The sequence below is a fragment of the Ranitomeya imitator genome, chromosome 10, assembly GCF_032444005.1.
Source record: "Ranitomeya imitator isolate aRanImi1 chromosome 10, aRanImi1.pri, whole genome shotgun sequence".
In the NCBI taxonomy this organism is placed as follows: Eukaryota; Metazoa; Chordata; class Amphibia; order Anura; family Dendrobatidae; genus Ranitomeya; species Ranitomeya imitator.
The window spans coordinates 54,071,127-54,084,476 of NC_091291.1; the positions used below are offsets into that span (position 1 = coordinate 54,071,127).

At 41.9% G+C, this 13,350-nt stretch overlaps 1 protein-coding gene across 6 annotated transcripts in view; it reads right to left on the minus strand.

Annotated features, from left to right (window-relative positions):
• Positions 1-1,725: 1,725 nt before the first annotated feature.
• The window catches only part of LOC138651035 (sulfotransferase 2B1-like), a 134,508-nt gene continuing 122,883 nt past the window's right edge, over positions 1,726-13,350 (minus strand). For 5 of the 6 annotated variants that reach the window (XM_069740972.1, XM_069740973.1, XM_069740969.1 and 2 more), the window contains one exon: positions 1,726-3,280. In XM_069740972.1, the coding sequence (XP_069597073.1) occupies positions 3,165-3,280 (116 nt within the window). In that variant the 3' untranslated portion in view covers positions 1,726-3,164. Of the gene's footprint in view, positions 3,281-5,207; positions 5,367-13,350 lie in introns of all 6 variants that reach the window. The other variant, XR_011315428.1, reaches the window with a different exon arrangement.

Here is a 13,350-nt window from a genome sequence, read left to right on the forward strand (position 1 = left end):
CTTTAGTTTGTTACTTATACATTAAGTTAAATTGGTTATTTATTGGTTAATAAACACTACATTTGATATTACATCATTTTTGAACATAATTGGTATTATTTCTATATAACTGCAAGGTGGGCCCCAAGAATGATTTTTCTCTGGTGGGCCCAAGGTACTCCAGTCTGACGCTGCATATAATGACTGTGAGTAAAGATGAAAATTACAAACACAGAGATGAAATAGATTTAGCAAAGTGAGGCCCGACTTACTGAACAGACAGAGGATAGGAAAGGTAGCTTTGCGGTCAGCACAAAAAACTACAAAAAGACTATGCAGAGGGCGCAAAAAGACCCTCCGCACCGACTCACGGTGCGGAGGCGCTCCCTCTGCGTCCCAGAGCTTCCAGCAAGCAAGACAACAATCAAAATAGCAAGCTGGACAGGAAAATAGCAAACCAGAGAAAAACAAGCAGGAACTTAGCTTCTGCTGGGAAGACAGGTCACAAGAACGATCCAGGAGTGAACTAGACCAATACTGGAACATTGACAGGTGGCAAGGAGCAATGATCTAGGTGGAGTTAAATAGAGCAGCCAGCTAACGAATTAACCTCGTCACCTGTGGAAGGCACCTCAGAAGCCGCAGCCCCACTCACCACCACCAGAGGAAGCCCATGGACAGAACCAGCCGAAGTACCATTCATGACCACAGGAGGGAGCTTGACAACAGAATTCACAACAATTACCCCAATTGCCACCATATCAGGGCAATCAGGAAAAGCAAAGGCAAAGCACTAACAATGTCCATCTAACCTGATGCACCACTTCTGGTTTGGCTGTGGGCTGGTAGTTCTAGGCTGGGAAGGGCCCAATAGCCATGAACCTTCCAAGCCTGATAATATCAGCCAGCAGCTGCCTGCTTTACCTTGGTTGGTTGTCAGAAATAGGGGGAACCCCACATCATTTTTTTTTTAATTATTTACTTTTTTATTAGTATAACCATGACTAAAAATACCCTTTACTGCCACATGAAAGGCACTAATGGGTGCAAGTCTATATGTACAGGGAGTGGGACATTACTTTACTGAACGCTTTGCTTTAAGCAAATTCCTGATTTTGTTTCAGGATCTTGTTCTCTGTTCAAACAAGTGCATGGCCTCCCTTTTCTTTACTGCTGTGTTATAACACACACTATCCACACAATTTGTTCAATGTTTTATGATTTTCTCTCCTTATCTCTATGGCTAAGCTATGAGTTGTGAGATTCTTTAGCTATCAATATTCAAAACAAATTGGCTGCTGCATTCCCTGTTTCTGCTTTCATACAGGCCCTCTGAAGACTTTTGCTTTATCATGCTGCAAGGCATTATGGGGAAGCCTGCATGGCCATGCCTGATGTGATGTGATCCTTTTTTGTTTAGTGCAAGCTTCTGCAAAGTATAATATGGCAACACATGTAAAGCAAATGACAAATGATTTGAATTGGGATTCAGCAAATTCCTAAAAATTCAACAAAAGCTAGATTCTCATCAAATCAATTTGCTCATGTCTAGTGATTGTATCTACAGTAGTGACACACTGGCTTCGTTCAGCACAGACTCACTGGTATCTGCCCATTTTAACATTTTAGGGTAGGTTTCTCTCCGTGTAACAAGATGGAGGACAATATTCATAAACTCTCAAGATAAATCAAGTGTGATTTGCTAAATAAAAGAATTTAGTGATGTAGTATAAGAAAGCAAGAAGATTACTAAGATGCATTTATTTTGACTGGATTTTGGGTCTGAGATTTAGAAGTGAGCAAAAGAGCCTGGGTGGGAAAAGCTACTCCCATACTCCTATCCACGTCTTTCAAGTCTAATAACAGGCAGCTGGGTTAGCTCAGCAGAGTAAGTTATGCTAGAGCTGAACAGATGTGTTTGTTGGTGAAAGCCTTTAAAGGGAATCTGTCACCTCATTTTTCGGATATGAGCTGCAGCCACCGCCATTAGGGGCTTAACTACAACATTCTGCAATGCTGTAGATAAGCCCCCGATGTATCCTGAAAGATAAGAAAAACAAGTTAGATTATAATCACTCAGGGGCGGTCCGATATGGTCCGGGTCCGATGGGCGTTGCAGGTCCGGGTCCAGCGCCTCCCATCTTCATGCAATGACGTACTCTTCCTTGCTTCTGTCGCGGCTCCTGTTTGTCAGGCAATCCCTGCACGTGTTGCAGCTGCCGAATAGCCACAAGACATACAGCAGCGGGGTTTTGAACATATTTTTGGAGCACTCACAAGATACTCGTTTAGCAGCCGAGCATGCTCGGATACAATAACCCATTATCTGAGCACATTCACTCATCACTAGTAAATAAGTAATTAATTCCTTCAATAGGTTACTTAGACTATATGGCTCTGTGATGGTTGTGAATGTTTTATTTGTATCATTAGCTATACTGATTATTAGGCTGGGTTTACACATTGAGGTAAAGTACCACATGGTCAAAACAGCACTTCCTCTGTCAGTCCATTGTCAGCATGTGACACAAGCATTGGATACTCATAGATCCGGCATCGGCATATGTGTATGTTAGACACATAACCCAATCAATTACCTGTCATTATAACACGATAACCCATCTGAAAGAGTAAAGGGGTGGTCCGAAGTCCAAATTAATTTTTATTCTAAATCCCTATATATTTAATGCCATAATCTAAACTATTTTCTAATATACCTGAATTCCCTTTTCTTGCCTAATTACTCTATCAAATTGCTTTGCTTTATTTTTTGTTTTCTACTTCCTTTTTATAACACTTCCTTTGAGAATCCCCAAGCATGCTAGGAGGCTCAAACCAAGCGTCATCAGGGGCGGAGGTTGTGGACGCTGCCACCCAGCCCTTGCCCACTCCTTGAAACGAAATGTCATCAGTGATGCTCATTTCAGGACATGTGATAGTCCCTGTGCATGCACTGGGATTGTCAAACAAAGCCTCATCAAGAAGGAGATGGGGGAAAAAAGAAAAGCAGTTAGATAGTGTATGGAGAATTAGAAATGTTTTATTCAAGTATATTAGAAAATAGCTTAGCTTATGGTATTAAATAGATAGGGATTTAGGATGAAAATTAATTTGGACTTCAGACCACACCTATAGTAGAACATTACTTAACTATGGTACATATATTTAACAAAAAATTAGAAATATCAAGATTGTTCCCAAAAGAAAGTCATATTTAGATCTTCCATCTTCTTCTTATAAACATAATCAAAATACTCATTCTGGGCTACAGTAAAATGGTTCTTCCAATCTCCAGTGATGCCTGCAAGAAATATGAAATTCATTTAATAGACTGAATTAACATCAAGCTAAGACAACATTTTGGACTTGGGCAGGACTCACTTCCTGATCATCACTTAGGTGTCTATTAAATTGATGTTACATGGACATTTTATGGTGAACCCACATGGCAGATTACTTTCATAAAAGTGTGAATGCAAATTAGCTCCACTCATATGGACTGGTTGGCTACTGCAGCAAACATTTGACTTTCTGTAAATTTTATTTAGACAAATAGGTAAGACACAAACATTTCTGCATCACTTCCGCCAGGTGTGTGGTCATCATTACTTGTATAATCTTAGCAGCTCACAAATGTTTTTTTCTAAGCCCCTTTTTATCAAAAGCAATTAAAGATAACCCATCACAAGATCAAAAGTGGCCAGCTTTTGCTCTTATTTTATTATGTTTTTGTTTATTGTTTATTTTTATTTATTTACATTTTTTATTTTTTGATCACAGGATTCTCTTGGGGGAGGTCTTTAGGTTGCTCTGCATAATTACCCTGTGAGCAATGCCCCATTGGGAAAGTTTTCAGGTAACACTGTATAAAAAGTTCCATATCTCTGGAACCATTTGACAGATTGTAAAATAAATCTTTTCTCTATATTATATTTTTATCACAGTATCTATAGTATCGAGCTGTCCTTGAGTAAGCCAGATCAAACACATGAGAATATTAGTTTACTTTATGAGAGTATATAAGTACACATCTTTGTGTGCTTCTTATACTTTGGCTTGTGAGTGCATATACGGTGTGTCCGTAAAGTCATGGTGCACTTTTTACCAGTTACAGGATCTATTTATAGTTTACATTTTGGCGCCCTTTGTGTGGCCCAATCATATCAGACCTGTTCATGAGGAGAGATAACAAGAACCAATTAAACAACACAAACTCATTTAAGCTGTTGCTGAGCCCCCAGTCAGTTTAACCCATGATAAACTGAATTCTGATTAATACACTGCCAGGTCTGTGACATCATGCAACCACAAGCTTATGCCAGCTGTGTGGTTTTCCATGCCAGTCGAGATGTGGATGGTACAGAGGAAAGTTCAGTGTGTTCTGTGGCTTGCTAATTTCGAATCCGTGACCGAAGTGCTACGTGAATATCGGCGCATTTATAACGAAGCGCCACCACATGGAAATAACGTTACTCGGTGGGATAAGCAGTTGAAGGAAATCGGCAGTTTGGTGGAGAAACCCCGTTCTGGAAGGCCATCAGTCAGTGACGAATCAGTAGAGGCTATAAGGGATATCTACCTAAGGAGCCCTAAAGAAAATCTGTGCATGCACGTGCTCGACAATTACACCTAAACAAGACTACAGTTCATAAGGTGTTAAAGAAACATCTTTGTTTTACGGGGGTACAAATTGTGGCTGTTGCACACTATCAAACCGGCATATAGACCCAAATGATGTACGTTTGATACAGATATGCTTCATGAGATAGACAACGATTTGTGCAGAAGATTGTGTTTAGCAATGAGGCAACCTTCCATAAAACAGAGAATCACAGACATTATTCACTTTGTTGCACCAGACGTCCTTATCCATGTGTGGCAAGAACTTCACTATTGTTTGGATGGCTGCAGGGCAACAAATGGAGCCCACATCGAACTGTACTGAATAGGTATGAAACTGGGAGAGTTTTTCTTTTATTTCAAATTTCTATTGTTTTTTGTTGCTTTCCAGTGACTGGTCAAAAGAGCACCAGGACTTTATGGACACACTGTATATATACAGTGGGTACAGAAAGTACTCAGACCCCTTTAAATTTGTCACTCTTTATTTCATTGCAGCCATTTAGTAAATTCAAAAAATTCATTTTTTTTTCACATCAATGTACACACTGCACCCCATCTTGACTGAAATAACAGAAATATAGTAAAAAAAAAAAAAAAAAAAACACCTGCAAAGGTGCATTTAAAAAGATTCCTTAGTCTGTTTCAGAAGGCTCCACAATCATGAGGAAGGCTGCTGACTTGACAGATGTCCATAAGGCAGTCATTGACCCACTCCACAAGGAAAATAAATGTTGCATTTCATTTGGAAATCAAGGTCCCAGAGTCTAGAGGAAGAGTAGAGAGGCACACAATCAAAGCTGCTTGAGGTCTTGTGTGAAGTTTCCACAATCAGTTATGGTTTGTGGAGCCATGTCATCTGCTGGTGTAGGTCCACTGTGTTTTATCAAGACTAGTGTTGAGCGATACCTTCCGATACTCAAAGGTATCGGTATCGGATGGGATCGGCCGATATCCAAAAAAATATCGGATATCGCCGATACCGATACCCGATACCAATGCAAGTCAATGGGACACAAGTATCGGAAACTATCCTGGAAGGTTCCCAGGGTCTGAAGGAGAGGAAACTCTCCTTCAGGCCCTGGGATCCATATTCATGTAAAAAATAAAGAATAAAAATAAAAAATATGGATATACTCACCCCTCCGATGAACCCTGGCTGTCACCGCTGCAAGCGTCTGCCTCCGTTCCTAAGAATGCAGAGAGTGAAGGATGTTGTGAATTCTGTGGCTGAATTCACTCCTGTGGTCACAAGTGGTACTGCAGCTTCTGAGCTTCCTCCCTCAGGTGTTCTGGTGAGCTCGTTAACTGCTTCATTACTTAACTCCGCCTGATGCTGCTATCCTTGCTCCTTGTCAATGTTTCAGTGTTGGATCTGAGCTTCTCCTGATTGTTCCTGTGACCTGCTGCTCTGTATAGCTAAGTGCTTTTTGCTTTTTTGTTGCTTTTTTTCTGTCCAGCTTGTCTTTTGTTTTGCTGGAAGCTCTGAGACGCAAAGGGTGTACCGCCGTGCCGTTAGTTCGGCACGGTGGGTTTTTTTTGCCCCCTTTGCGTGGTTTTGCTTTAGGGTTTTTTGTAGACTGCAAAGTTCGCTTTACTGTCCTCGCTCTGTCCTAGAATATCGGGCCCCACTTTGCTGAATCTATTTCATCCCTACGTTTTGTCTTTTCATCTTACTCACAGTCGTTATGCTGCGGTGTAACGTAGTCCGTTAAACGGGTTCACACAACGCAGTGTGAACCTAGCCTAAGGCTGCATTCTGTGAAGGTGGCTCTTATGTTTAGCATCCCTAGGAATGCTGAAATAATCACTTTTATAAATTTCGCGCCATACCGGTATTGACTCCGGAGGTATGTCTTCTGCCCCTGTGTCAATTGCCTCCGAGACGTCAATCATCCACCTGTGTCATCCGGGCGCTGCCTCCTCTCTGTCGTGACGTCATCAGCAACTTTGTGTAGCTGAGGCCTCAGATGCCACCCCACAGTGTGTTATGATGTATTCCCACTGCAGGGCTGGGAATCTGGCACCTGCGCAGTGGAGCGGGTCACCGTGCTCCATTGAAGATGATGTCGAAGTCTCGCGAGACTTCACAAATCTCGCAAGACTTCGGCACTATCTTCATTGGAGCACGGTGACCCGCTGCACTGCGCAGGCGCCAGATTCCCAGCCCTGCAGAGCTAATACATCATAACACACTGCGGGGCGGGATCTGGGGCCTCTGCTGTGCAATCTACTTACATCACTTGATGTAAGTTCCAGGGCAGCGCGCATGGCGCATGCCCGAGAAATAATTGCAGAGCGCAGGCGTGGGTGACAGCACAAGACAGAGAGGAGGCTGCACCCGGTGGGATGATGGATGGCTGAGAGGTAGCTGAGTCAGGGGGAGAAAACGTACTCCTCGGATGCAATACAGGTGTGGAGCGCAATTTATATAAGTGAATATTTCAGCATTCCTAGGGATGCTAAACATAAGAGCCACCTTCACAGAATGCAGCCTTAGCACTGCTGAAGGTGGCTCTTTTACTTAAAAACGCCCTGGAAGGTGACAACTTCCCTTTAATGCTCATACAACACCATACATAAGAGTCTTTCATTACAGGTAAATGTTCAGAGTATATAACATCATTTGAAGGATTAAACTCTTTTGTGCACAAAGCCCTAGACTCGGGTCAGACGGCTGTAGATTCTTTCATCTAAGAGATTCGGGGCTGATTATGCAAATGACACTCAGATCAAAAGCTCATCAGAGTTGGAGCAGAATGTGATCACAGCGTGCTTAGATTCTCTCAGATTAGAAGACTGAGAAAAAATGTTTCCATCTTCTTCGTTGTGTCAGTGTGCAGAAATTGATGAATAGAATGAGATACACGATACCAAGAGTATTCCTATTAGTGTCCCCATTAATTTGCAAATAAAGTATTACAGATCCATTTTCTAAGGCCATATTTAAATGTACATAATTTTTCACATATGCAAAAAAAAACAGTCCTAGCGTCCTCATCAGTATTTGGACAGTGTCACTTTGAGGCCACATTCAACATTCAGTATTTGGTCAGTATTTTACACCCATATTTGTAAGGGTGATTTCACATTGCATTTAAGGACAAGCTCAATGGTCCCATCAGGGTCATACGTCCAAACCTCACACAAAATGGGATCAAGAAGTTTGTGCTGCGAGGGCCATAGACTATAATGGTGCCGGCAGAGCAAATGTAACCTCTGATGTCCATTTTTGGTCATATACGGCTACTTATATGCTGTCTACTACCTCTGAGTGTCCGCCTCCAGTAAAAATAATGCACGTTAAAGAGCATGTTCGCTGTGCCACACCATTACAGTCTTTGGCCTCTTTGGTTTATGCTTCCGGATATCATTTTGGAGGGGGTTGGACACATGCAATGGCGGGAAAACTGAGCATGTCAATGCCATGTGAAGGCACCCTAAGCCAAAACCAAGAGTGGAACAATCCAAGGAATAATATAATAGAAACACATCACCACTTCTATATTTATCAGCCACCCTTGGTTTTGGCCAACATATACTGGCCAAATAAGGAAAGCGTGAGCGTGGCCACAACATCAGTTTTATCAGTGACTTTCATGTATGGAAAAATAAACTAAATAAAAAGCTTCTCCTATCCATTGCTATGCTCATTATGGACAGCACAAGGATAGTACACTGATGCCATCTGTCTGCTGTCAGTGGTTTTTGCAGATACATAGACTTAAATAGGTCAATTTGATGCGCTATGTGAATAAAATACGGACATGTCTCTGTGATTTTTATGTGGACAATTGGTTGGCAAAAACATGGACATGTACCCATTATAGTCTATGGATCTGTTTATATGTTCTATCCATGAAATCCAATGAAAGAACATGTGCTTGATATACAGATGTCAGAATGAGATCTCAAGTAAATGTTACATCTTCTTTCCATTTAGAGCTATGGTTTCATAGTTTACAGTATCTAAAACAGCTTAGGGTATGTTCACACACAAGGTTTGATGATGACTCTGAATTGCGTGTCTTATTTTTCAAGTGTTTTTATTAGGTGACTTTGTATGCATTCATACATTTTTATCATGCATTTTTGACTATTTTTAAAATTTTAGAGAGAAGCTAATGGGAAAATGACTAAACATACATCATACTTCGCGCGGGCTGCCCTATAAGTATGCAAATACCCTCTTCATAGAGTAAGAGCATAGGATACCTATTTCCACTTATTAGATGTACTAATCCTAGAAGTCAATATTGACTCCTTAACCCCTTCTCAACATAGCGTTTTTCCATTTTTGCACTTTCATTTTTGTCTCCCCTTATTCCAAGAGCCATAACTTTTTTATTTTTCTGTTGATACAGCCATGAGAGGTCTTCTTTTATGCGGGATGATTTCTAGTTTTGAATGAAACCCTTCATTTTACTATTCAATGTACTGTAAAAGGAGAAACAAATTGCAAGTGGGGTAAAATTGTGGAAAAAAATTTCAGTAATTGTTTTGGGGATTTTCATTTTTCAGCATTCTTTATACAGTAAAAATAATCACGTAATATGATTCTCCAGGCCAGTAAGAAATTAAAAAAAAAAAAAAGATTGTTTGTGTCACCAATTTTCAAGACCAGTAATGTTTGCATTTTTTCAGTTGATGGGGCTGTGTGGGGGCTTAATTATTAGGATCCAAACTGATGTTTTTATTAAAACCATTTTGGGGTAGATACAATGTTTGTTCATCTCTTACTGCATGTTATTGCTTTGTTGTGGCAGCTAAAAAACAACATTTTGGTGTTTGGACTCTTTTTCTCATAATGTATACAGTACCAATCAGGATAATTAATTTTATATTATGATAGACTGAACTTTTAGGGAGATATCAAATATGTGGGTTTTTTATTTGGGTTTAATAGAGGGTAATTTCAGCTTTTACTTTTTTAAAGATTTTTTTTTACTCTTCAATGTATTTTATCCCTTTGGTGCCTTGAACCTTTGATTAACCGATTGTTTATATGCAATACTACAGTATTACTGTATATAGCATAGTATATCACATTCTCCCATGAATGCCAAGAATACCATCATGACAGGCACATGGTCTTCACTAGGGTTGAGCGACTTACTTTTATAGGATCGGGTCGGGTTTCACGAAACCCGACTTTCTCAAAAGTCGGGCGAGTGAAATCGGCCGACCTATAGAAAAGTTGGGGTCGGCCGAAACAAGAAACCCAATGCAGTGCAATGGGATACTATGGTTCCCAGGGTCTGAAGGAGAGGAAACTCTCCTTCAGGCCCTGGGATCCTGTTGTGAATTCTGTGGCAGAGTTCACTCCTGTGGTCACAAGTGGTACTTCGGCTGATTCTCTCTGGGAGCTTCCGTTTGTGGAGGAAAGTGGTACTGCAGCTTCTGAGTTTCCTCCCTCAGGTGATCTGGTGAGGTCGTTAGCTGCTTCTCTACTTAACTCCACCTGATGCTTTGATCCATGCTTCCTGTCAATGTTCCAGTGTTGGACTTGTGTTTCTCTGGATCATTCCTGTGGCCTGCTGCTCTGCATAGCTAAGTGCTTCTTTAATATTTGTTGCTATTTTTTCTGTCCAGCTTGTCTATTTGTTTTGCTGGAAGCTCTGGGACGCAAAGGGTGTACCTCCGTGCCGTTAGTTCGGTACGGAGGGTCGTTTTGACCCTTTGCGTGGTTTTCTATAGGGTTTTGTGTAGACCGCAAAGTTATCTTTCCTATCCTCGTTCTGTCTAGAATATCGGGCCTCACTTTGCTGAATTTATTTCATCCCTACGTTTGTCTTTTCATCTTACTCACAGTCATTATATGTGGGGGGCTGCCTTTTCCTTTGGGGTATTTCTCTGAGGCAAGGTAGGCTTATTTTTCTATCTTCAGGCTAGTTAGTTTCTCAGGCTGTGCCGAGTTGCATAGGGAGCGTTAGGCGCAATCCACAGCTGCCTCTAGTTGTGTTTGGAGAGGATCAGGAATTGCGGTCTACAGAGTTTCCACGTCTCAGAGCTCGTTCTATTATTTTGGGTTATTGTCAGATCACTGTATGTGCTCTGATCGCTATGTACATTGTGTTACTGAATTGCCTATCATAACAGTACAGGAAGCCAAAAGTACTAATGATTCTCAATAGAGGGAAAAAAGAAGTTCTGAGACCATTTTTTTTCCTTTGCACTGTGATTTGTCTTTTTTTTCCCCTAGACATTTGGGTGGTTCAGGACACAGGTGTTACAATGGACATTAAAGGTCTGTCTTCATGTGTAGATCAGCTCACGGCAAGAGTTCAAGATATTCAAAATTTTGTGGTTCAGAATTCTTTGTTAGAACCGAGAATTCCTATTCCAGATTTGTTTTTTGGAGATAGAACTAAATTTCTGAGTTTCAAGAATAATTGTAAACTGTTTCTGGCTTTGAAACCTCGCTCCTCTGGTGACCCAGCGCAACAGGTTAGGATCGTCATTTCTTTTTTGCGTGGCGACCCTCAGGACTGGGCATTTTCTCTTGCGTCAGGAGATCCTGCATTGAGTGATATCGATGCGTTTTTCCTGGCGCTTGGATTGCTGTACGATGAGCCTAATTCAGTAGATCAGGCAGAAAAAAATTTGCTGGCTCTTTGTCAGGCTCAGGATGAGATAGAGCTATATTGCCAGAAATTTAGAAAATGGTCCGTGCTCACTCAATGGAATGAATCTGCGCTTGCAGCCATTTTCAGAAAGGGTCTCTCTGAAGCCATTAAGGATGTCATGGTGGGATTTCCTATGCCCGCTGGTTTGAATGAGTCTATGTCTTTGGCCATTCAGATCGGTCGACGCTTGCGTGAGCGTAAATCTGTGCACCATTTGGCGGTATTACCTGAGATTAAACCTGAGCCTATGCAGTGCGATAGGACTATGACCAGAGTGGAACGGCAAGAACACAGACGTCTGAATGGGCTGTGTTTCTACTGTGGTGATTCCACTCATGCTATCTCTGATTGTCCTAAGCGCACTAAGCGGTTCGCTAGGTCTGCCGCCATTGGTACTGTACAGTCAAAATTTCTTCTGTCCGTTACCTTGATATGCTCCTTGTCGTCGTATTCTGTCATGGCGTTTGTGGATTCAGGCGCTGCCCTGAATTTGATGGACTTGGAGTATGCTAAACGTTGTGGGTTTTTATTGGAGCCCTTGCAGTGTCCTATTCCATTGAGAGGAATTGATGCTACACCTTTGGCCAAGAATAAGCCTCAATACTGGACCCAGCTGACCATGTGCATGGCTCCTGCACATCAGGAGGTTATTCGCTTTCTGGTGTTGCATAATCTGCATGATGTGGTCGTGTTGGGGTTGCCATGGCTACAAGCCCATAATCCAGTATTGGATTGGAATTCCATGTTGGTGTCCAGCTGGGGTTGTCAGGGGGTACATGGTGATGTTCCATTTCTGTCAATTTCGTCATCCACTCCTTCTGAGGTTCCAGAGTTCTTGTCTGATTACCGGGATGTATTTGATGAGCCAAAGTCCGATGCCCTGCCTCCGCATAGGGACTGTGATTGTGCTATCAATTTGATTCCTGGTAGTAAATTCCCAAAAGGTCGACTGTTTAATTTATCCGTGCCTGAGCACACCGCTATGCGCAGTTATGTGAAGGAATCCCTGGAGAAGGGGCATATTCGCCCGTCATCGTCGCCATTAGGAGCAGGGTTCTTTTTTGTAGCCAAGAAGGATGGTTCGCTGAGACCGTGTATAGAGTACCGCCTTCGTAATAAGATCACTGTTAAATTTCAGTACCCCTTGCCATTGTTATCTGATTTGTTTGCTCGGATTAAGGGGGCTAGTTGGTTCACTAAGATAGATCTTCGTGGTGCGTATAATCTGGTGAGAATCAGGCAAGGCGATGAATGGAAAACTGCATTTAATACGCCCGAGGGTCATTTTGAGTATCTAGTGATGCCGTTCGGACTTGCCAATGCTCCATCAGTGTTTCAATCATTTATGTATGACATCTTCCGTGAGTACCTGGATAAATTCCTGATTGTGTACTTGGATGACATTTTGATCTTCTCGGATGATTGGGAGTCTCATGTGAAGCAGGTCAGAACGGTTTTTCAGGTCCTGCGTGCTAATTCTTTATTTGTGAAGGGATTAAAGTGTCTCTTTGGTGTGCAGAATGTTTCATTTTTGGGGTTCATCTTTTCCCCTTCTACTATCGAGATGGATCCGGTTAAGGTCCAAGCCATCCATGATTGGACTCAGCCGACATCTCTGAAAAGTCTGCAAAAGTTCCTGGGCTTTGCTAATTTTTATCGTCGCTTCATCTGCAATTTTTCTAGTGTTGCCAAACCATTGACCGATTTGACCTAGAAGGGTGCTGATTTGGTCAATTGGTCTTCTGCTGCTGTGGAAGCTTTTCAAGAGTTGAAGCGTCGTTTTTCTTCTGCCCCTGTGTTGTGTCAACCAGATGTTTCTCTTCCGTTCCAGGTCGAGGTTGATGCTTCTGAGATTGGAGCAGGGGCTGTTTTGTCACAGAGAGGTTCTGGTTGCTCAGTGATGAAACCATGCGCTTTCTTTTCCAGGAAGTTTTCGCCTGCTGAGCGAAATTATGATGTGGGCCACCGAGAGTTGCTGGCCATGAAGTGGGCATTCGAGGAGTGGCGTCATTGGCTTGAAGGAGCTAAGCATCGCGTGGTGGTATTGACTGATCATAAGAACTTGACTTATCTCGAGTCTGCCAAGGGCTTGAATCCTAGACAAGCTCGTTGGTAGTTGTTTTTT